Raw genomic sequence first — 25400 nt, 5'->3', positions numbered from 1 at the left:
AGCTTGATCATGGTCCAGCAGGGACTTCAAATGTCAGCTGTATGATAGATAAAGAGCTACTGCCGCACATAGTGGACACAGTTCTGCATATTAGTAACTATCAAGAAGAGCTTCCTGCTGCTTTTTCTGACAACTTCTTGTCAGTTAACCATGTTGTACCTGTTTCTTAAAGCGCTGTTCATATAAATTGCTTAATAAATACTAGAGTACATCTGAACAGAGGCTAATAAAATTTCTAAGAAAGCAGTGAGTGTGATAAAGGCAGCGGCGTATTTTAACAGCGCTGTGAATCACGGTACCTCATGTGGAGGTAAAAGTCATTGAAACTCGTAATGACTCTCTGGTTTCTCGTTTCAGCTTGATGTGGTAACACAGAACTCGTTACCGTGGTAGCATGAAGGCTCTTGGCTCTTTGGGCTGTTGACGTCAATGGTGACACAAAAGAGAAAATAAAGGAAGAAGGAAAAACTACCAAACAAGTTGTAATTGGTGGTGGAAGAATATGCCAAGGACACTTAAACTTACTAAAATACTGCTATACACTGCAGAAAACCCTCTACAAAGTCCTCGAAGTTTTTGTTTCCCTGTTTCTCTTTCAAAATGACTCGGCGTTACATGATGGGGGTGAAGGACAGCAGCATGACGCAGAGTGACTGTGTTTCCTGCTCCGAGCTCTGACGCCCTCAGCTCTGGTGTTAAATGCAGTTAAGTCGGCTAAACTCCTGTTTACATACCAGCATCTCTACGTCTTCTCCTCTACTGCCCAGTCTGATCCCACTCTTCAGCTGACAGCGCTGTCAGGAGAAGCGCTCCACGGTGCGTTTTCACATAACAAATGATGAACAACAGCATTAAAACACAAGTCTTGCAGGTAAAACATGCGACTTTAGTGTGGGGCGGCTGCTCTGCATGTGCACTTGATTTGACTGTAACTGCGGTAACCGGGCGGAGTTAAACCTCCTGAATTTGCACCCAAAATGTCGTCAGAACTTTCATTCACAATTTCCACCGCAGCCTCCGTGATCATCGAAAGAGGCAGAAAAAAAAAGGCAGACAGAAGAATGAGGGAGAGTGCACGGCTAAAGAACAAAAACACTGAGTACAGAGTGAAAAACGAGAGACATCCGCAGAGTGAAACAGATGAAAGAGCGGAGGGAGTTAACGGATAATTAGAACAGTTATAATTAGAATTAAAGTAAGTTCTTTTTCAAATCATCATCCCAAGACATGAATAGAAAGTATTGTTCTTACAAGTGCATTTATACCCTTTTTTTTTTTTTTGACTCAAATGTTACTTAACCGTGTCATGTGATGCTACTTCAGTACACTTTACCAGCAAATATTACTGGGACCACTACAGAAAAATTGCAGATGAACATTTAATAACCAGGAATTCACATTACAAACACTATAACTGTAACAAACTGGCCACAATTTTACTCAGACCATACGTGGTCTAGTGTTGTATTATTATATTTTAGTCATTGCCTAGACAACAGTAATAAATATAAATAACAAAATAATGTCCTTATATTGACAGACTTCTCTACTCTATTTTAAATAGAAGTTTTTAATAAAAGTATCTTTTTTTTAAATCTTTTTTATACTTTCCAAATGACTTAATCGATTATCAAATACATTTTCTGTTGACAGACTAATTAATTGACTAATTGTTTCAGCTAAGATTGCTCTCTAAACCTCTAAATCTAAATCTCGATATCCTCATGGCTAAGAACTGAAAATACTCTTCATGTGTTTTCTATTTTTTTAAATTAAAAGCAACTGTTCCACAAGCTGTCGACAATCTACAGTCTCTCTTTTCTAATCTCAGCTTCTTCCATCTCTCTTTCTCCTCCCTTCCTCTTGTCAGCGTTTTCTATGATGAAACCTCATCACTCCCTCTCTACTCTCAACAAGGAGCCAGCGGGACGGAGGGACACAAGATGGAGTCACAATTCACATCCTGTGTCCCAAGGCCTCAATAACCCCTCCTCCTCCTCCTCCTCCTCCTCCTCCTCCACCTCTCCCCAGAGTGTCGAAGAAGACAGGAAGGAAGAAGTCATCTACTTCCATTATCCTCGCGCTTAGCAACAAATAGAGGTGATTCCGCGGCGTGTTTGGGCCGAGCTGCCTCTTCAGACCTCATTTGTAAAGACTGACACCTGATGATGACTTTGGTGGTGTAATTTACAGCTGACAGAACCGGGTCTTAAGCTATGAAAAGAGTGGAGCTGGACTCTGACATATGCTGCCCTGCTGACAACTCTAATAGTGCATCAGCCACTCCTGCCTGGTTTATACTGAGGCCTTGGGAGCAAGTGCCACATTTGTCCCGGAGATGTCCGTGTTAAATGTCTCACTGAGCTGCTGCAGCGGCTGATAAAAGAACACTGAATAATTCTGTGCAGAGACGGTGAACAAAGCAATACAGGCAGGGTAAGATTGAAAACTTTTTATTTATTTATTTTTTTTATAAATAAAAGTCAGACCTCAGCTTTGTCGTGTGCATATCTGATAAAAAAAAAAAAAACAGCACGTCTTGTTCTGATGCAGCCACAAAAGGTTAAATTTGGTTTTTATTCTGCAAATGACCAAACCCGGTTTCTGTGGAAACAGAGCCCGGTCCTACAGATAAAATGTTAAAAAACGGGATGAAAAATTGATAAGATGAGAAATGATAAGCTCTAAATTATTACAGCGAGATCTCGCCGGCTATTTCCATTCACCCACTAATATGTATGTTTGTCTGGCGGCCTGATCTCATTTTATTCCTGTCGTCCAATCTTGAACTGGAAAATCACTTAATACACAAATAAACACAACATTCAATTGTTCTTTTTGTTTTGATTAATTACTGGTTGTGTGTGGGAAGCCCTTACCTGAAATGATTATGATTCAACATTTTGATCCATAATTACTGTTAGCGATATTATTGTCACTGTCTTTTAGGTCAGTGAATATTATACTGAACCAGTTGACCATCTGTAGATTCCCTTTGTGAGGTAGTATTTACACGCAGAAAGCAACATTTAATATCTCCTGATCCGGCTCATCTGACATATAATTGGACCTGTGTTTGCAGAGTAACAAGGAAACTGAAGATATAATATCATAAAGACACACTGTCTATGATAATGATGATACCACAATCCAGGAGAATCTGTGGTACTTGATATTTAACAAGACAACCGTCTATTATGCATCAGAATATCTGTAACTGAACAGGGTGGGGAAATAATCTAACTACTACTAACTAACTTTAAACTATATTTGTTCACTGTATTATGAAGTATTATCAGTCCTGCAAAAAGTATGCATAACAATTTAATAAAGTGAACATATGTCTGAGCCATAAACTGCCATAAACTGTCTGGTAAATGATTACTATACATCTGAAATAATGTATTGCAGTATTTTGATTTCAACAGGGTATTGAGAACATATTGCAATACATAATATATTAATGAAAGTATTATTTCTCCCATTGCTCGATTTCTGTGGTAGTTAATTCTGATGTAAAAATGTCGCTCAATGCCCTGAAGACCCCCTTTGATGCTGATTCATTACAAATTCCATTCGTCACGTTGTCTGGTTCATTTTCTATGGAGTTGTAAATCAGCGCCGACAGATTTGTATTGAGATGAACATCATTTCTTTCCTCTATAGCACAGATTTTTAGACCTAATAAACAGATTTATGCAGTTGCAACGTAATCCAGTAGACAAAAACTTGGCTTTATAATAATACACATGCTGACAAAAAAATGGGTTCTTGTCCAATCAGCAGCATCTTTCTCAAAGACTGGTTGTAGCACAGGTCTAATGACAGGTCTCAGCTGAAATGGATCAATAGATGAACTAATAACTCTTCAAAATGTGTCAGATTACAGCCTAAATGCAGGCAAAGGAAGAAAGTCCAGAATAATAATCCCCGACTGCCAGACAGTCCACTTTCAGGTCACAGTTTGGAAACAATGACTTCGATATTCCTTAAAGTGAGAAACTATAGCCTCTTCCTTAAAAGCGGAACCGAGACAATGAGCCAATTAAAAGGTGCACGACTTGTGTTTTACTGTGTTGGTCCCTTGGTAGAAAACCTGCTGTTTCTTCTCCTTATCACAGCGTCACAATATTGAAGGAGCTTCAAGCGACTGAAATGACTCCTTAAAGCTCTAATTAGGCTGCAGCATTTCTCTGCCTTTTTTATTGCTTTCTTTGTTCAAAACTCTTCCCCTGGAACAGAGCGGTGCCTAGGGACACTTTTCATTTTCCAAACTACTTCTCTCAAAACAGTTTGACATTTCGCCACCTAGTTTCCTTCCATCTTTCAGTTCTTTACAATGCGAATCCGATATCTTATTACCTTTCCTTGGATACGAGCGCTGTATGCGATGAATGACGGTAGTCTTACGAAACACGAGCACCAGCAGCATCGTAAATGATGCAATAAAAAACATATTTCACACAGTTTGTAGTGGCTGAATCAAAATAGTATTTAGTGCTTTTCTGTGTACATGCCGTAAAACGATGAAATTAAAGTTTACAACAGCATCTCCACCACTTGTTGCTGCTATATAACAAGTCGTGGCCAAATGAACGATCAGCCAATCATTACAAGGTGCCTGCTATTGATTGATTCAGTTTAGTTTAATGTTTATTTTACAATACTTACAAGTCACTGCAGTCTGCACCAAAGAATCACACTTTGCTAAACATTACTTTTAGCTTCTTTATGCAAAGCTTTAAATCCTACTTTTTACTAAGAATTTTTTTGACTCATACATAAGTCAAAGTTTCAGACGGAGGCTGAAGAACTGAGAGGCTGCATAAAGAGTCAGTATAAGATAAATATGTGAGGTTTTTTGAACTGTAAATCATGCAAAGATATTCCAGTAGAATCCCAGAATAAAAATACAGGCCAGGAAACGACCCCTTAATGACCATTTCTTTTAAGTTTTACACATTTCAGCCCTATATTTAGTAAGGTTTCGCTGTCAAAATCTAGGTTTGTATGTTCAGTTTGCAAAGCAGCAAAACTAAAAAGGGAACTATGTAGTTAGAATGAACGATGAAAGCCAGCACTTACAGAATCCAGAAAAAGGATGACACTGTAACCTGTTATCACTGAATAGTACTCTGCAAAACCACTACAGCAAAAAGCAATTGGAAGTGCCAAACATAAAAAAAAAACACCAAGACCTTGTGGATTACCTCCTAATCTTATAAAAATGTAGAACTGTAGAAACTGGAAGATAAGACTGTTTGAATGATACCTCTTTTTCCTTTTCAGACAAGATTGAAAAACAGTGACTCTCCCATCGGTGGTGTAAGGGGATTATGTCTGTTGGTTGTTCGCTGTGACTCCACAGGGTTGGTTGTTGAGGATGTACTCTTCACACAGGATTACTATGCAGCCTGCCCACGCCACGTCCCTTTGATGTGGAAGTATTTGAAACCCCTCTGACACTGGTTCGTCTCTGTTTTTATCTCGTTTTTCGTGAGGGAAAGAGACGAAAAGGGGAAGTGATGATTTTGCTGGCGCAATGATAAGGAAACCATTAGAAATGTACTTAACACATGTAACGTGGGTGAGACGGCGAGAGAGCGCTTGATGAAATGAGAGGGAACCACAAAAAAGGGAGAGTGAAGGGAGCAATGAAGTGTGAAAACTGAGAGGGGAATGGACAAACTGATGAATCAAAAAGGGGGGAAAAAAAAAGAAGTAGGAAAGCGTAGGTGGTAGGAGGAAGGGAATAAAGAAAGGAGGGTTGAAGAGAGGAAACTGTGAGGAACAAAAACAGGATGAAAGGAGGAAGGGAGAAAGGAAAAGAAGGAAGTTCGGGCTAAACAAAAGCAGGAGACGTAAGGAGGGGAAAGCAGGAAAACCGAGCGAGGAACGCGGAGGACGTAGAGAGAGGTCAAATTTCATTAAGCGGCGACGGAGCGGCATCTGCAGATTGAGCTCCGTCTCGAAACAGATCAGTCGATGTGTGCTCCCTCACTTCCCCGACTTCATTAAACATCTCCACTTCCACTCATCCCTAAGTGAGCAGTGATTAGCTCTGGCCAGCTCACTAATTTCCCCTCCATTTACTGTGACCTCTGCTCAGGCTATGTAAGAATAAAGAATATTTTTACAGTTGCCTGATTTGACTGAACAACAAGTGAAAATAATCTTTACCTCATATCTTTTAAATAAGTCCTTCTTCCATAATACGTTGGAACGACAAAAATGCTACCATATTACTTCTGTCATCGCTTTGCAAAAGCAGCTGCTGAAGAAAAACACGGCTGTAACTGACGATTATTTTCATTGCAGATTAATAGTAGTAGTTGCAAAACAAAAACCTATTTTCTTACAGATAAATATCTCCAAACCCCGGCCGAGGAAAACCTGCATAAACAGATACCACTAAGGTTACTACAAAAAAAAGTGTTTTCTTTCTAAAAAGCTCTTCGCTGTGTGTAGTCCCATTAAATAAAAGCACGTTTCAGAGCCTCCTGTTCAACAGTAGATTTGATTTATTTATTTATTTATTTGTAATTTATGTGAACCGACGTTTTAAGTCAAGACAGATGAATATTACTGCTGCTGAGCCAGAATTTATATTCCTTAAAAAACATCCCTGGTTTTATGTTTTGTTAATCACAGTTGTTCACAGTTTTGTTGTTGTTTTGTTATTGTCTGACCACATTATCATGGGGGAGATGCACCGAAGCCTGACGACTAAAATCTTTTGGGGACTGTTGTTTAAGATAATCAAATCACAAAACAAGAAGTATCTCTACCTTCAACATGACTAAGTAGGTTATACTTTGTGCTCCTGAAATCTTTTCAACCAGCAAAAAGAAAACAAATCACTGCTACTTCATCTTCTGGTGTGAAACTGAGGCGAAAGCACCAGGGGGAAGCCTTTTTGTTTTGAATGGGGAAACAAGTTGTGGAATTCTTCATAACATAAAAAAACACACATAAATAAAGATGTTCACACACACGCGTTTTTGCACATTATACCGGTATGTGAGCCGAGTAATCCCTCTCTTCTTTTGTGTGTTATCTGGGCAGAACTACTCAGCTTATTACTTTCTACTGTTTGACCTTCAGTGGTGGATTTATCTCTCCCTCATTAATGCTGGTTAGAAGTAGCCTCGGGCAGGTTTAGTCTTACCTGTAGAGGGAGTTTGTCTGACCGTAGATATTTTATGTGCACAAACGGCCAAAAACGTTTGAATGAACAATCGGTCTATTAAGATGGGAGATACTATTGAGATTCAGTACATGTGATGTGGGTGCGGTGCTGAAAATACCCTGCAGCGTAAAAAATGTTCAACTTTGGATGCCTGTGTGTGTGTGTGTGTGTGTGTGTGTGTGTGTGTGTGTGTGTGTGTGTGTGTGTGAACGGTGAAGAGAAGGGTCTCAGTTCAAACTGCAGCTGCTGTAAATTAAATAAAGTGCCTTAAATTCATTCTAGTTTGATTCAATTCCAATGTGACTTGATTTGGAAAATAAAAACATAAAAGCAACACAAAAATATCATTCATTATTATTTATGCTTACTGTTATTATTATTTTTGTTATTGATTTTGTCAATTAAATTGTGGAAAAAGCACATCAGAAGTTCTCAGAGCCTCAAGTGACATCTTCAAATATTTTGTTTTGTCAGATCAGCACCCAAAGACGTTTCAGTTACAATGATACACGACAAAGAAGTGCAGCAACTCCACATTTTTAAAGGCAAGAACCAATGAACTTTTGTATTTTTGCTTGATAAACTAGACTTAAACCTGCAGTGTGGAACTTTTACATATAAATGAATGTCTGTTACATTCAAGCTCTTGCCAAATAATGAATGAATGTATACTGCACATGCTCTATAGGCTGAACATGCACACTAGAGACTTCTGCTGGCCGAGCAGCTAACTTCCTGTTAGCTCTCTGCTAACTTGAATTTAATCGTGCATCTCTTCTAGACTTTCCAAGTATTATCGGACCGAATGGATCAAATTATGATAGCGAAACGAGTCATTTCATGGTTGTCTGACGCTCAAAACAATGTATCCACGGTTTTCCAACCGCAACAGTAGTGACAGAGCAGGCTACAGTGGAGCTTATGGTGTAAGCACATGTAAACAGTGTTTTTGTAATTACTCTCACTGCCAGAAGGGGGAGACAAATGTCCTGCACACCAGCTTTAAACCACTGCTTTAAGTTTGAGCTCTAAACTTCTCATTTGAATAACTGTCAGAGGCCTGCAGAGGTAGAGCTATGCAGCATTTCACATAAAAAAAGTAAAGATTAAAGTGATATCTCTACTTTAAATATTAACTTTAAGTAAAAGTAAGATTTAAGTGATTTTCTTTTTTCCATTTACATTATTCTATTATTCTTTTAAAGCTTTAGATTTATCTTGTGGCCTCGGTGGTTGGGAGCCACAGACAGATTTACTTTAAATAATAATCTACTATTACGGACCAAGATGGAAGACGACAATAACAGCCATACACACAGTCAGACTCACTGTAGACAAATAAGCCTGAAAAGAAAACAAACTGAAGCTTCAGTGGGAACTAATTTAGATGCTGTGTGGCGGGTAACTGTTACAGCAGCTCAGAGATGACCACTGGGAAAACCTTGCAACAGTAAATGGCATCAGAGCCAAGGTCAAACAAAACCACTTCACGGTAGCTCGTACTCATTTGAAATATCACATATTAGGTGGAAAAAACTGCTTTCATGTGGCAAAGCAGTTCTGACTCATTTAAAAATCTACACCAGAGTCTGCGCCAGCGGGCACTGACCTCTGGCTTCATCGAGGTATAATTAATAGCGTTTATTTCTGGGCACGCTCAGTCTGAATGTGTGAGCTGTCAAGTTGTAGCAGCAGTCTGTCTGACGTCGCTCAGGTCAAGAAAGGGGAAGGGCTGAGTTCAGTGAGAACAGGCGGTTTAATCAGGACCCCTGTGTCCGTCTCAGGAAGCCATGAAACATCAGTATGTAACCGTCTGGGACACTTCTGGGTCAGGAGTGTGTGTGTGAGTGTGCAAGAGAAAGAGGGCGTGTTTGGATGTGAAATTGCAGTTTTGAGTCTCTAGGCCTTTTGCAAATAGGCTGACAAAGCGCATGCGTGTGTGTGTGTGTGTGTGTTGATCATAAACTGGAAGCCACTGCTGTTGCTTGTCATTTCTCACATTGCAGCCACTCAAGCTGGATGATTGACGTCTGATTCTGGGTTCACTCGGTACTAACTGCTTTTTTTCCAAATCCAGATTGGATTGCAGGTGGGCGATGATCTCCTTATCCACTATGTTGATGATCCACAATTGTTTTTTTCCTGGAAAGTGTGGTCATCAATGGCTAATTATGTCATTTAATAAAGATAACAATGTTTGTTTGTTTGGTTTTTTTGTTGGGGTAGGCTCCAGCCACCAATGTACCTTGTATAAATGGGTACAGATGACAGATGGATGGATTATTAAAATAAAACTGGAAGGTTAATATTCAGTAAATATGTGTTTGCATGTACTGTGTTCACTTTAACATATTTGTGTGGAATTAGACTGATTGTTGATTTCAAGACATCCTGAGAGAGGCAAATGTGCTAATCAGTGTTGTGTATTTTCATAACGTATCTGCAAATATTTATTTTTATTCTTAACCATCTACTTGAGAGCATGGATTTGGATTTTTTTATGCCACACACTGTTCAAGGGATTTCAATTTTTTGTGTTTACAAGAGCAAATTCATGCTACAGATCACACTGAGGAGGCCAGAGCCTGAAATGTCTGTATATTTTCAATGGACTGTTTCTATATGTAATTTTTAAAAGACACAAAAGGAAAATCTATAAGTGATCACCCACTTATATTATAGTTTTCTGAGTTGCTGCAACAGCTTGTGCAAGTTCACAGGGATGATCACACATCTGGTATCAGTGGAATATTTGGGATGAGCCAAGAGCGTCATTTGTTTTTCTGCTTTGTCTTTGAATCTCATGTTGTAATTTTTAAAGTTGGAGTAGAAAACATCTCAATGACAGCTAGTATAATTTATAAAGTCAGAGTCTAGAGTCTGTTACTGACAGTGTTTGCTCCCTGTATGTAGCTCATTTTCAGTTCTAATTAAGATGAGATTGATTTCTTTATTACATATTACATATTGAATATGTTACCATCAGTGTATAGATTATTCAGTTAAAGTAAGGGTAAATCAGATGGGGATAAATCAAATTAATACTTTTCTGTATTGATTCATTGATGGAGCTTCGGTCTGTGATTATCCCTGAGTTCGCCAGCTTTCTGTCTTTTTATACATTTTTAAAGATGCCTGCAAATATTGCCAAAAACGGTTGCCATAACGGACTTCAGGACGTTTTGTCTGCTGAACATACAGGACAACCATGTAATTACAGCCACTGCAACAGTTCCACATAGGGCTGCAACTAACAATTATTTTCGTCATCAATTAGATGATGTCTTCAAATGTCTTGTTTTGTTCGACCAACAGTCCAAAACCCAAAGATCCTCTGTTTACAGTGACAAAATAGTTGAGGGATTCATTTTCTGTTTCTTGATTAATCAACAAATTGTTGCAGCTCGAATTCCAAAGATGATAAATACTTAAGGTTAAAGCATTGCTTGTTACAGTAATGACTATCACGCTGAATGAAAGTATCGGATTGCGGTCTCATTAAAAAGATGGAATGTGCAAAGTATGTAATACACGCAGGCAGTTTTATCACTACAGAACATGTTCCATTACTCACACAATAGTGGATCTCAGTCATGTAAGAGAGAATCCATGACAAGCCTTGATGTTAATGGAAAATAATGCAGATGGGGTTTGCCTCTGTAGAGTGTGCTGTATTTTGAAACTGCATGGTTCAGAGTGGAATACCCTGCTTGTATTATGGCCAAAGGCCAGCAATCGAAGGACTGTTCATATATAATTAAGGGCAATGCATTTTAAATGGACAGTTTGTGTTTATCGATTATTGAGTTACTTACTCCCAACATCTAGGAGCAGCTGTGGCCGAGCAACACCTACAGCAACATTACATTCTAGCTATTAAATTACACAATCATGAGATCACTAACTGAGAGCTGTGCGTTAATCTGAACAATGTATTCTCTGCCGCCAGGGTACTATAATTAATGGTTTAAACTTAAATCTATACCCTTAGCCATTTTTTGGTTAATACACTTAAGACAGCGGACATATCCGGTATCACGTAGCGTTCCCTAATCCTCAAGTGTTTTCTAACCGGCTGTCTTTGGATGAAAAGTTTCAAATAAAGTTATATTTGTGCGTGTTAGTTAAACTCACCTGTGCCACAGCTACTTGTGTCTGCTGCTGTTGCTGCTGAAGCTGCTGCTGGAGCAGTTGGATCTGATGGTGGACAGACAGCGGGGCGCCTGGAGGGAGCGCGCCCGATGCAGGGAGCAGCATCTTGGGGCTGGACATCAGCAGGGAGGCCTCCTCTGAAGCCTGATACCAGAAAGATAGAGAGAGAGAGAGAGAGAGATGAAGTTGATATTTATGTGGTCTAAAACAATTAAGACATATGCTTGCCAAGTAGCCAGAAAATGTCTCCAACAGGATAGAGAAATAAAGAAGATTTGACTGTTAATTATCAATTCATATCAGGGTGTTAAAGCCTGCAAATCAATATTTTAGACCATTATGTAAAACATTACAAGGTTTGGCAACAGTTTATCACTGCCTTGAATTAAATACTTAAGCACAATAAAATATAGTCTATCATATTAAAGGAAGTTGAAATTGATCAACCGTACATCTGAGTTTAAGTAAAACTTATAAAAACAACTACTGGAAACTACTATATCAATTTGCAAAAGTTCAAATGCAAATACATAGAAAACAACCCCAAAAGAAATTACATGTTGAATGAATAAATATAATCAGGACAAGCAATAGCATCAATAAAATGCCTTAGAGAACAAGTCATCGTCAAAACAAGAATCTGAATTTGAAATGTGGATTTGTTGATTAGTCGCAGCAGCGTGGAATAAGCATGTGCTATGAATGCAGATCAACACTGCATTGCAATGCTCCGATCCAACAATAATGAGGTTTGGGACTCATCTCTCCTCTATCTAACGCCATCAAGCATCCTAATTGTTTCAAGGCTTTGGCAGCCAGTCACACATCGTGCACTCTCCGCCGTTCAACCAGTCAAGAATATTTCATTGTTACGCAGATATAGCACCTTACTCACAATTAGGCTATGACGCATCAGCACCGCTTGGTATTTGATGGTAATGAGGAGATCCAATCTGGCAACATCTGAAGAAGAAAAACTAGTTCCAAAGCGGACAATCAAATGTTTTTATCTTCTTCTTCCTGCCATTGTTCTGTGGCTACAAGACTACAGTGAGTGCACTTTAACTGGCCTATAAAACAAGACTAGACTAGCATGGATCGTTGTGGCAGAAAGGCGATGAGGAAAAAAGAGCAACATAGCCCTTTACGTCCTGGAAGGAAAGGGAGGGGAGTAGTGGTGTAGGAGCGGAGATAAATGATACACACACCTGTGAGCCGGGGAGGGAAAGGGAAAAACTGACAAAAGCAGCATGGCGGAGAGCAGAGAGGAGTGACAGTGAAAAGGAGGTAGTAATTAAACTTAATCCAGTTTCTGGACAAACTACCTAACCTAAAGAGATTAGCAGTAGTAAAAAAGAATTGGCTGGATTTTCCTGGATCACCCTGAACAGTCCTGGGCTGAGGAAGTGTGCTTGATCCCCGGAGCATGTTTGGAAGGAAAGTTTGCCTGTTTTCCCTAGGATATGCTCGAAAGCTGTTCCCAGCATGCGTTAGATCTCAAGAAAGAGAAGCTGAGTGTCTTCCTGCCTGTAACTCTTCAGGTTTCTCCTCTTCTATCCCCCTTTAACCATCATCCCCCCGCCTCAACCAAACTGAACCTACTGCCTCTTTCTGCAAGGTGCACAGCTGGTGTAGAGAACAAAAAAACACTCTGCTAGCAGCACTGAGACCTAAATTCAATACCTGCCAGCAGTGCATCCCTTTGTCAAGAATCCTATGAAATACATTTGGCAGTGTTCAATGTTGAGAAGCCAGTGAGGGATCATGCTTGTTTACTGTCAGGGCGCTAGAAAGGAAAGGGGTGGGACTTGGGGGGATAGTGTGAATCTCTAAAACATGTTTTGCCCAAATGCCGTCTAGCAAGTGACTGACGCAAGTTGAGATCATCTCTCGGGTCATGTTGCACCTGCCCACATTTAGAAGAGGCGCTCGGGTAAGACTTCACAGATTACAGAATCCTTTCATTCCTAAATCTATCATATTGTTGAATCCGAGAATGCATTATCTGGAGCAACATGCTGCATGTAAGATCTGTGCAGCTCTGTATGCAGTGTATGTCAGACACTGAATGTGGATGGAATAAAGTTGAATAAAATAATGTGTTGTTTTTTTTTTTGTTTGTTATTCTATCATGCATGTGAAACAGAGTTTACCTTGTGATGCAAGATTAATATCAAAGCAATCTGACAAGCGCCGTCTCAGTTGATGCAACAACAGGAAAGACAGAGAGCTAGCTGGTTATTAATATAGATTGTATACAGCTAATTAATTTAACAAGTCATGATATACATCATTGCCTATGCAGTCTGAGCTTCTCGGTTTCTGCTGTCATCTCTGCTTTTCTGTTTCCTCTATCTTACATCAGTCAGATCCACGGCGACCGGTTGCTGGATATCAAGCACGCCTGAAAACCGTCGCATGGCTGCCAAGTGAACAATTAAGTCGCTGACTGAATCCAAACTATGTTACATAAATAACAGGGGAAGGCGCTTCAAAGTGACTGTAGCTGCGATGCAGGAAGGGGTCGGCAAACAAGTCGACACCTGATTAAATTGAACCTGAACCCGCCTTAAGGAATCCACGCCAGCACACTTCACCATCTGTCTCTCCTTAAGCGCCTTCTGGTGACACGCAGACAGTGATGTGTGCACACAGGCAGACCCAGCGACACTCTCCATGAGAGGGACGTATGATTGATGGCCTGTCTGAGCGGGATCTTTTAGGTTAATGAGAGGAAATTATCCGAGTTGACAGGTTGTTTGGTGCCTTCACGTAATGAATGGCAAGGCAGAAGTCTCTAGTAGCTGTGTGTTTGTCTGTGTGAGAGGGAAAGAGCATGTGTGAGTGTGTGTGTGTGAATATAAAAGAGCGAGAGAGAATTTGTTGGCAGATACTCCTGAAAAACATGTAAGACCTCATACAACAGGCTCACTTTCTCTTGAAGTGCATGTTTAAAATAGACACATTATTCAACATTTTTTTCCATTGGAGCAACTCACAAACACCTGAAATGACACTCAGCCTGCTAAGTAGGATGCTAAACAGGACTGCTGAGGCAGCTTTGAAACTGCGAGCCTTGTCAGGCAAACAGTGTAGGTTCGGTAACTAGAAATGTGAATAAGATGATTCAGCACTCAAACCGAGAGGAGAAAGGATGGCGTGCTTTTCATTCAAGCACTGTCGACACAGGAAATATTCTCAATTATAGAGAAATGGAAAAAGAAGACAGACATAAATAGACTGTCAGCAGCAGCAGAGTGAGATACAACACAGATGGAAAAGAAATCCATCCCACCATAAAATACATTTGAGTAGTAATATCCAACATTGTTCCATAAAAAACACGTCTGCTTCACTATTTAATACAACCGATTACTGATTTAACCTAAACCATTCAATAAAAGTACAACTGCTATTGTAAACATAACATCCAGCATCACTATCACTAGAATATCCAGGTAGAAAGGCATTAGTACCTTTAACAAGGTGGCTCTTTGATTTCTGGGTTGTACAGTTAGCATTTAGCACCAAAGATGAAGGAGAAAAATAACTCCATTAAGCAATATTTGAAGGAAACACTGAAAACATTAAAGCAAATGGCTGCTTGTAATATAAAAGGGTCACCCACAGTACCAAAGCCACTGAGAGTCAACACCGAACCTGGCAGCTCTACACTGCTTTTTGCCCCTTTTAGCCTACTAGTGTAGTGCCTGTTCAAAATGGGTTCATGCAGAGGTCTCCTTGGTAGATGCTACAATTTACCAATGCTCCCTAAACGCCTCACACATTGAATATCTGAAGACTACAATTCTGAGCTGCAGTTGATCAGATGAACTGTAGTGCCCGTTCAAAACTTGCATGAGACATCCTGCACTATATCTTGAACATAGATACAAAGTTCCTGCGCGTGAGGAACAGGAATAGAGCTTCAACTCTCTGAACCTTTTCAATTCAATCTGTATGCTAGTTCTTATCATTACGGATGTAATCCCATCTCTGACCACAATGTGGGTTGCAACGGCAGAGTGGCGCTGTCAATATTTCTGCTCGGTGACTCCACAGGAAGAAGAAGAAGCAAAACATTGTTGTTTATGAGGTATTTTTATATATTTCTCAAGAGCTCCTCATCCAAACAACTTCACACTCGACACTGCACTTTCTTGGGTCCCCAGCAATACATCAGCCAGGTATGAAGTAGATCGGATGAACAGTTTTCAAGATATGTGAAGGACATACATGCATACATACAGACAGAGATTCTTTGCTTTATATAGAGATTACTTTGGCACATTGACTGTATTGATGAGTCTCAAAAGCTCATCTCCACCTATGTACAGCTCTTTTAAGTTTAAAACTAAAGCAAAAAAAGTATATACTACTTGCCCAGCATCAAACCGCAAAGAGCCAAAGGGAAAAAAGGCCTGAATCTTAGCAGTGGTGTAAAACTTAGCCTGATAATCAGACTGCCAGAATTATCATTTTGTTTCGCTTTACTCATTTTGATCCCTTAACAAACCAGACGTGTGGGCGGCAATACAGAGTCCTGGGACCATAAACCAGAAGCCAGAGCTAAAAGGAAAGTGAATATTTGACTTAGATTTGTCAGGTGTTAAACAACCAGTCAGCAGTGAACATTTTCTCCTTCAGGGCTAAACACATTTTTCACTGAAATATGTCACCTTGCTTTGTCCCTATAATTTTAAAAATGCCATAGCAAAGCGGGCCTAAACAGCAAGGAAGATTGGATGGCAAATTATTCTCAGGGACTGGATGATGCCTGGAGTGCCTCTTCAAAAACGAATGACCGAGCAAGGAAGGGTTGCGGCGGATGAAAAAAAAAAATGCCATAAAGAATGTTTAATAGGGCAGGAAAATATGGGTGTTTGAGGCGTTCACTGGATGAAGTTTACCACATTTGTAAACCTTCTGTTTATGGGTACTGGGCAATAAAAAATCTATTGATAGAAAATGTTAGTGTAATGATGAGATCCATCATTTTTCAAAGTTAGTTATCTTTGAGATTTCATGTGGGTCGGTTGACTGAGTAAATTAACTTGGATGATGGATGGGTGGATGAAAATTATACTCAATGATCAATTTTAATTTTGAGAGACAAAAGCTGAGGACATGCATTGAATCCAATATGAATGCTAATGTACAGCACACAAGCAGTCCCCTCTAAGTTTGTTGAACAAAGACCTGCATATTCAAACACTGTTTTAGCCTCTCTGTGCTGTGTTTACTGTACAGAATGAGAAACGATCCTTGCCTGCACACTGGATCCAGAACTTGTTTACCATAATCACAGCCAATTACAGAAGACAGCAGAGCAGAATATTCAAACTGAGCGAGGGAGTTGAATGAAGGGGGGGAGAAAAACGGCCTACCAATGAAATTCCTCATGATAACTGCTTGAGTCTGGTCTGCCAGAGGGGAACTCTGCTATTAACATCTAATTCCCACACATACACATGCTAATACAGGTTCTTAGCAGGCAGCTGGAGTCTTCCTTTATCTTTTTGTCTCTTCGTTATACTCTTTGAGGGATGGAAAATGGTGCGGGAGAAACCAGGGAGGCAGAAAAAGAAAGGAGAATGTGAGACAGAAAGGAAACTAAAGATAGATGACATAGGATAAAGGAAGTCTTTATTTCTCCTCCTCCAGCTGTGATTACACTAGCTGCTCTCTGTCTGTCAAACAGTCTGTCCCCTCCCACACACACCCACACACACACACACACACACACACACACACACACACACACACACACACAGACTCACATACACTCAGGCAATAAAACACCAAGAGGTTAGACATGGTCTGGCTTCCTTCACAGCTGACAGCCTCAACTCCAGATTTACATCTTTATCAAGAGCTCTTGAGAAAAGCCTTGGGGGATAACTCTACTGTGGCTTTGCCTGTGATATCAGATCATACCATCAGCTCTAACAGTCATTATTCAGTAGCACGAGTAGTAGAGAGAGTCTTATTCAGGTGAAGGGTGTTCACATGAAGCTTTGGTTAATTTTTCCTGTATCTATGAATAAATCATTTCACAGAATATTTTTTTTACAATGAATCAAATGATTACTTCTATGTGAAAGGGGTTGTTAGTAGTGATGAACCCACAGACTCTGTTGTTCCTATTGCATGGTTGTATGGAGCTTTACAGCGTCTTTCAGCTTATTGTTTTGGTTGTGCTGCCCACAGCTTCACTGTTGTAGTTCATAGCGTTGTTTTCGGCTGCAGCTTGGAGCTGGTTTCAGCAAAAAAGCTCTAAAAATCTGCCAGTACCAAATGGCAGACAGATAAAGTTAGTGACTAGGCTTTAAACATAATGGAGCATTTTGCATTTAAAGAGGCAAATATTTCCCTGAGCAGTTAGTGGACACCAAACCAGAGCGAGAAGGAGAGAAAGTACTGGATGTTCATTTGGCAGGTAAGCAGACACATGACTCCAAATTAATGCTGATGTTGATCTGTATCTTCTGAATGTGTTAGGAGGCAACATCCTCTAACAAGTGTGCCATATTAACTCAAAAGATGATAAAATATGTGATGTATTCAAAGCTTGTTTCTGCTGTCCCCCAAAGAGGCCTGCGGGTTCATATAATTAGATTAAGAAGGGAATTATCAGAAGATAAATGTAGTTTTATCTTCATGAGGATTGGTCTCTGATCAAATGTGTCCAAACGATTTCAACTGACCAATAAACCTTTTAACTGTTTTCCTTCCAGCTAACAGCACTGTGCTTTGAAAAGTGCCAACTAAGTTAACCAGTCAGGGAGCTAAAGTAATAGATTACAATAATGTATTTTTTCAGTCCAACTTTAGTAAGTGAACTCTTACACTTTTCAGATCTTCTTTTGAAAAACCCCAGACCACAGCGTTGACACAAGGACAAAGATTTTCCGCTTGAGAAAACTTGAAGAGCTGTGCCCTTCATGTGTAGAACGCAAAATGTCTTCTCTCTCTTAACAATACTTTTAGTGGTAACCTAGCCCTCAGGTTACATTTAAGCATTTTCAGATATTAAAAAGCATTGCCATCACTTTCAGAAATCTTGGCAAGGTCTTACGGACAAAAAAAGTTATGTTCACAGAAAAATAAAGCATCTTATTGGCCTTGAACTTCCCAGCGTGAACAGGCTTGCTGGTCAAACTAAGTAATATTTTCAACACACCAGGCCACAGTGACTAAGAAGCTGTGAAATGGATGGGTCACCTTTTAGATTAGGCTTTCCATTTCTTCTACCATTTCATTGTTATTTTCCATCTTAACAATAACATCAGGTGGTTGCTTTTTTTGAAAATGCATCATCTGGAGAGCAGACTCACAGAGATTGTTAGAGAATATCTGCACAAATAACATTTTTTATTTTTTTTTGTCCTCATATTACCTTATCCGCTTTGCTGCTCTTTCACAACAGGCGTTGTTGTTGTTGTTCAAGTTGTTCTAAATGCCATTTCTTGTTTCCATAACTAATGGTTTCCTCATTAATTTTTAATGATGACATACAGTCACACAGTTGCTGACATTCATCTGCATGTCCTCATAATTAAGGCAGTGGTTCTCAGTGGATTTCCTCAGTTCCCTGAGTCCTGTTGATTTTGATTCTAGCTGTCTAATCAGGAATTGATTAGGACCAGGGAAGCCAGGTGAATGCAATTAACTATCTGCTAGAATATAAAAACAGCAGGGCTTTGTCTCCTGTGGAGAGGGACTGTGATACATCAAGCTTGAGCTTGGTCTGGGGATGAGTGGAAATACTCAGGCTTGTGTCAAGCTTTGATTTGGGGGTTTAATCAAACCTCTAGTTTAGACATAGGTAAACGCAACTATCAACTTTAAGGAGTAATGAGGAACAATTCAGATCCATAACTGAATTGATTGGTTTTATTATAGTAGTTAATGATAAAGAAAACCTGCTGACTCTTGGCATTCAGCAGCATGTAGTTGCCAAATCTGTTAGGAATGGAGAAGCTGGGCCAGAGTACCCACCCTACTATAACTGCAACTACACACTACTGTGTGTTCATAGTGTATTAACTTATGTGTGTTTGTTATGGAACCTAGAAAAAAATTAAGTGTGTTTTCCCAAGTCTTTATTTTAATTCTGCATTAACTTGATTTTTTGGCCATGTGGGAGAAGCAGAAGCAGGTTATGAGCACAACACTGACATATTATCAACCTTTAAGTTGATGTGTTGAACTTGTTAGCAAACAGTAGCATATTTATATATGCAGCATGATAAAAATATCAATTGAAGTCAGTTTAAAGACACAATGACATCACATTTGAAATTTTACTTCCTTAACACGGTGTAATTACTGTGGTAACTGTATTCAAAACAAGCGGGTAGTTCCAGGTCTGAAACGGTGATGCCAATGTGGAAGTGACTTAAACCTGCAATCTCTCTAATGGCCAGCAGGGGGCGACTCCACTGGCTCCAAAAAGAAGTCCGATTGTATGGAAGTCCATGAGAAAAGGACCCTGCTTCTCACTTGATTTATTACCTCAATAAACACTTTCCTAATGAGTTTATGCTCTCAATCACTAGTTTCAAGTCTTCTTCAATACATCATGATATACATTTTGTAAATTAAAAATAATAAAATAGATGATAAAGCAGGGTATGCTTTAGGGTGTGGATAGTCGCTACCACAGCAACAATGTTGGTTAGGTAACGTAACCATGGCATAACCCCAGATTCACAGAGTAGGCGTAGTAATAGCTGTCGCTATTTCAGTGTTTTTTCAGTTAATGAAAATTAATTCTTACATTTTGGTCGCCTAAAAAAATCTTGTTCAGCGTTTAGTTGTACTAAAAAACCCTGGAATATCAGTTAAGAAAGGAGACACTGCCTGATTGGTTAGGTTTTAGATTCACAATTGGTGATCATTAAGTTACCATAAAAGATTCATGGTTTTCCAGGAAGTGTCCATTTCATGGCATCTTTAAAGGCTGCTATGTATGACCAGATTTTTTTGGGGTCAAATCTCAAAAGATTTTCATAACTCTTGATTTCATTGGAAAGATGAGCACATGGCAGCGGCTTATACTGCTCTACATCTTAAGTGAGAGACTTCTGCAGTGAATACTTTTACATTTCTGGCATGAACACAATCCAGTCTGGAAAAAAAGATATTGAATGTCAGCACAAAATACAGCCTAATGATGTGGAAAGTCTAGTGATAGATGCACAGAGAGAGAAAGAGAGAGGAAAGACACAAAGCCATTGTGTGGAAGTTAAAGTCTGTCTGCTCATTTGGGCCGGTGGATAACTCAAATAAGGCAGCCCAAGAAATATTTGGGTTTACTTTCATGAAAACAGTCATCCGGCTGCAAACAGCAAAAATCCTGAATCCAGTCCTGGACTGACTCAACTCTGTCGGATCAAAAGGTTACTGCTTTACACTTCTGATTGGGTAACATTTCTTGTGGTTTGTTATCAGCTAATAACTCAAACTTAAATTTCCATGTGCAAGGCTCAGGGTGAACTACCTCCTACACGGGATGAAACCAGGTCACAACATTCCTAGATATGTATGATATATATGTATGTATACATGTATGCATGTATGAAAGCAGATATGGATAGAAACACAGGAGGTAAGTATGAGTAAGGCTAAAATGCTAAGATCTGTGTAAAGACAGGATCTGCTGCTGGCTTTGTGACTCCTTGCCGGTGGGCAGCTTGAAGTTGTATCACAACTTCACAAGTCAACACACACACACACACACACACACATGCAGATACACTTTTTAAGAAACCAAATCACAAATCATTCAATCAGACTGCAAGGCTATCAAGAAAAACAACCCCCGCAGGGAAAAACTTGAGCCCCATCTGCCCAATATAGATGGGTTGAGTGATACTCTCACACAAACCCACTGAGTTTACAATCAGTGTAAAGTCAAGAGGCTGCATTTTCATTACCTGCTTGTGTGTGAAGAGTAGTGAAAACTTAAGTCTCAGTCCTGTAAGGCTGCTGAGGAGTCAGGAGACAGGAAGAAGGGTCATGGGGATGTTTATGTGTATGCGCCACAAAGATCGTGAGTTTAAAACTTGCAGAAATATTGTGCTTTTCATGAAGTAGCCTAATCAGCTGAATTTGGATGAATCCTATTTATTGCATGCAACTTCCTACATTAAGTAATTAGAGTGCTGATATTCTGTGTTTATGAAGTAAATGTTATGAAACCGTATGCTTTACTTTGGTTTCTCTGAAGAAAAAAAATGCACTGATTTCAATATTCTGATTTCTATAATATAATGAGGATAAAGCACATGAAAGACAGCAAAACAGCCAAAAGTCTTATAGACAGTTTAAACAGCATTACCAAGAAAGTTAAAGTTAAAACTGCTTTGGAAAAAAAACAAAAAAAAAAGTTTGTATTTCATCGTGATGTATAAAATAATAGCCAACATTTTGACATTTCATATTTTTACATTTAAGTGTCCAAATAATCATCATTAAGTTTCATTATATGCAGATGACACTTATTGTTATTCATATGATGTAAGGTATTCAATTTAATTTTTGCAATTAATTTTAGAGATGTTTGATTGCTTTCGGGACTTGATACTGATTAATAGCAGAAATAATACACATTAACAAACCTGAAGATAGAAAAAAATGTATATAAATTTGAGTTACATAATATGTTGTTTTTCTATTGAGTAATTCTGAAGATACTTATAACATTAACTATCTGCCTTTTATAATACAGGACATAAAATCATTTTAAAATGATGTCTATTTTTTTATCTCTTTAATGGGCAAAGTCAATATTATAAAAATGTCAATACTCTTGCTTCAAACCCTCCGAATTTGTCTGCCATTGTGTTTTTTCAAGAATATCCTGAGTCATCATCATGTATTTGGAATGATGACAAAGTAATAAGTGGACAGTTTTCTGCATTTATTTTGGGCCCTGTAACCAGAATTTATTATTGATATTGTATCCCTGTAAATTCATTATTGATACCTTTTTTACAGAGTAAACTCAGTGATATCCTTTTGCAGGCAAGAATCATGCTTTTAGGCATAGAACTTATTCCTTCCTTGACCTCATTTCCTCAACCCACAGTCACATTCAGGTTGTCTGTTTTGTGTGAGCTAACTGCAAAAACATATTGATTGCATATTAGGAAGTTGTCCCATGCCTAATTCCTTAATCTTCCTGGCACTGCAGCATCTTTTCTAGATCAATGGCTGCATGATGTGCATAAATTTCCAACTCACACAGGCAGGAATATTGTGATTTCTACCATTTCACAACTAACCAAGCACCCTCCTTACACTGAAGTCTTCATTGTTCTATACTGTACTGAAGCCAGGTGAGTAATCGTACTTGTGAAAATGGCACTGATGGTGTTATTGTGGTTTTCACAGTCTCACTGGATAAATGAAATGGCTACCTAGGCTTTAAAACAGAGGAATACACATTCATATTTTTGTTATGTACACCCTGGATTACAGTGTGCTCATGTTTCGGGGGTGTTTTGCAGTGATGCAGTGCATCCCTAGAGTTTCATGTGGAAATGTCATGTTTACTGTTTGCATATAAATAGTTCAAATATTAGTACCATTCATGTTAATGAGATACACTGTTTACTTAAAAAAAAACAACAACTGACAATTGATTGAATGTATTACAATCAATAAAAACATCCACAGTAGCAACATTTGCGAAACCTGGTAAAAAGTAATTTAGATAATGATGGTATAATTAATGTTCATACCATCATGTCAAGATTAATACATAGAATTCCTACTTGTTTTCAGCAGTTATTGACGATTAAAAACATGAAATGTACGAGTACTTTCATTATAAATTTTAAGAAATTAATATAAAAATTCGTAGGGAGTTGTGACGTCACCCATTGTTTTGCATTGAAGCCAGTTTGAAGCCCAGAGTTGCAGCTCATGGTCAGCGCCATCTTTTACATTTGGAGCCAGGACCTTCCATATAAGAAGTGTGTGGTGTTGCCTTTCACGCTCTGGAAACATGCCCCACTACCTCTGACCAAAGCGACACTAGGTTACTGGGAACACTGAGCGGTGCACGCTTGGGCTGACGTTAGCTTCTTTAGCAGGTATTGCAATCAAGTAACATTAAACTTACTGAAATATTGAGACAATAGTACGACTCAGTGTGAGTCCCGGAGCCGGGGAGAACAGCAGGTGAGCTGAACGGTCAATTAACGCCCATATGGCAGACATCAAAGCTATAAGTCTTCAAATCTTATTAATGGAGCACTATTTTCCAAAATGTCCACCAGTATACTTATTAGAGGGCCTGAATTTAAAGATTCAGACCATAATGACGTGTTGAAAAAAATGATTGACTTAGTGTTTCTAGAGAGAAGTTGATGCTTTTTGAATGGCAGTCTGTTGGAGACAGAATTTTTTGGAGTCAGTGTCTAGCGGCTGTCGGTGGCATTGTATTTTAAAGGTACTTCTGTATTGGCTTTAGTCTCAAGAAGTGGAAGTTACCACTTGGTTTGGACAGACCAAACAACAGACTAATGAATTTACTATGGATCGAGCTGTTGGAAGGACTGAATTATCGACCAGCGAATGAGCCCCATATGCATGCTGTACTATTAATTTGAGGTCCAGAACAACTGAGACACACTAGTGATGGGACAAGAGATGCAAAGAGAGAGATAAAGAACCTTGTCTGTGGAGTGCTGCCTGTAGCGCTACACTCCTAGATCAGAGTGTTTACACCTGGATGACAGCATATGAAAGTGGACCAGAGGCAAAACCTGTATAAAAGTGTTTGTTGTACAGCCTCACTTTAAAACTGCCATACTCATGTGAACACACACACTCCTCTTCTCTCTCTGTATAATTCACATAAAAAGAAAACAAAAGCTCTTAAACTCTTGCACTGATCTATTTTTAAGAGAGAGCTCAAACATCCGAAAGATGCAAAAAGAAAGGAGGTTCTGTTTTAAGGCTATACACAATGGAGATCATGTTGACATTGTTTTTATGTTCAGTTTGATCTTGTGGTCTTTTCTGTACTTCTGCACAGCACTCACTTTTTAGGAGGCCATCCCTCTCTTGCCAAAAAAGCAATGCAGCCTCTTCAAATATGTAAAATGCTGTCGTTTTTAATCTGTGACTTTTGTCTTTCCAGTTTGTCTTGTAGTAATACTCTTTCTGATCCCGGAGGCAAGCCTTTTAAAAGTAAATGTCCTGACTCAACACAATGGACACAAAGCCCCAGGTAGGATTGATGTGTGCTCTCTGAGTCCTACGGGATCGTTTGAACGTAGGGCGCTGAGGGATTTGTCAGTCTAACGGGAGCTGACAGGAGGAGAATGAACTTTTAACATTCACAGGCTGCTTTTTCTTTAATGAGCTTCCAGAGAAACCCTGTAGTGAATCAAATCCCTCTGCTCAGGGACATATACACACAGTTATGTGAAAAAAATGCATGCACATGGGGACAAACATAAGACACATAGACACATACACACACACATACAGAGATCTCATTCAATGCTACCTTTCCCCACTTGTCCCTGCACATTCCCATCTAATCTGTCAAGCTGTTAAGAGTGACAAATGTGTTGAAGACAAAAATCGAAAAGAATACATACATGTATGTGCAAGAGCGGCTACACAAAATCACACACACTTTCTCCAATGACCTGAGAATAGAGGTCGTTGCTGAGAGCTCATTGTTTCAGTGATTTCACGCTGTGTTGCTTTCAATCAGATGCTGTAATGAAAGGTCTCATAACTCTAACGTTAATGAGACCCAAGGACTGTTCAACAGCTGAATAGTTTGGTTTTGTAACTAAGGTTTAGGATCCAGGATGGGTCTCAAAGTCTTGCTCTGGTGAGTCTCCATGTGGTGAGTTAACAGGTATGTTTCAGCGAGCCTGGAACCTAAGGTGACATATTGTTCTCATTTGGGGTGCTGATGAAAAGTTTAATAAAATTTGACCTGGAGTGTTGCCCAACAGCTTGTCTCCTTAATTATTTACCATTAATTGAGACTGCTGGAGCAAACACGTAATTACCCAGCGCTAAC

At 39.2% G+C, this 25400-nt stretch overlaps 1 protein-coding gene across 1 annotated transcript in view; it reads right to left on the bottom strand.

The window, feature by feature from the left end:
* LOC121900514 (carboxyl-terminal PDZ ligand of neuronal nitric oxide synthase protein-like) overlaps positions 1 to 25400 on the bottom strand; it is a 187301-nt gene that overhangs the window by 37067 nt on the left and 124834 nt on the right. The window contains exon 8 of the mRNA XM_042416928.1: positions 11324 to 11485. Within this exon, the coding sequence (XP_042272862.1) occupies positions 11324 to 11485 (162 nt within the window). The remainder of the gene's footprint in view (positions 1 to 11323; positions 11486 to 25400) is intronic.

The sequence above is a fragment of the Thunnus maccoyii genome, chromosome 7, assembly GCF_910596095.1.
Source record: "Thunnus maccoyii chromosome 7, fThuMac1.1, whole genome shotgun sequence".
NCBI classification, from domain to species: domain Eukaryota; kingdom Metazoa; phylum Chordata; class Actinopteri; order Scombriformes; family Scombridae; genus Thunnus; species Thunnus maccoyii.
This window is presented reverse-complemented; position numbering and strand designations above follow the sequence as displayed.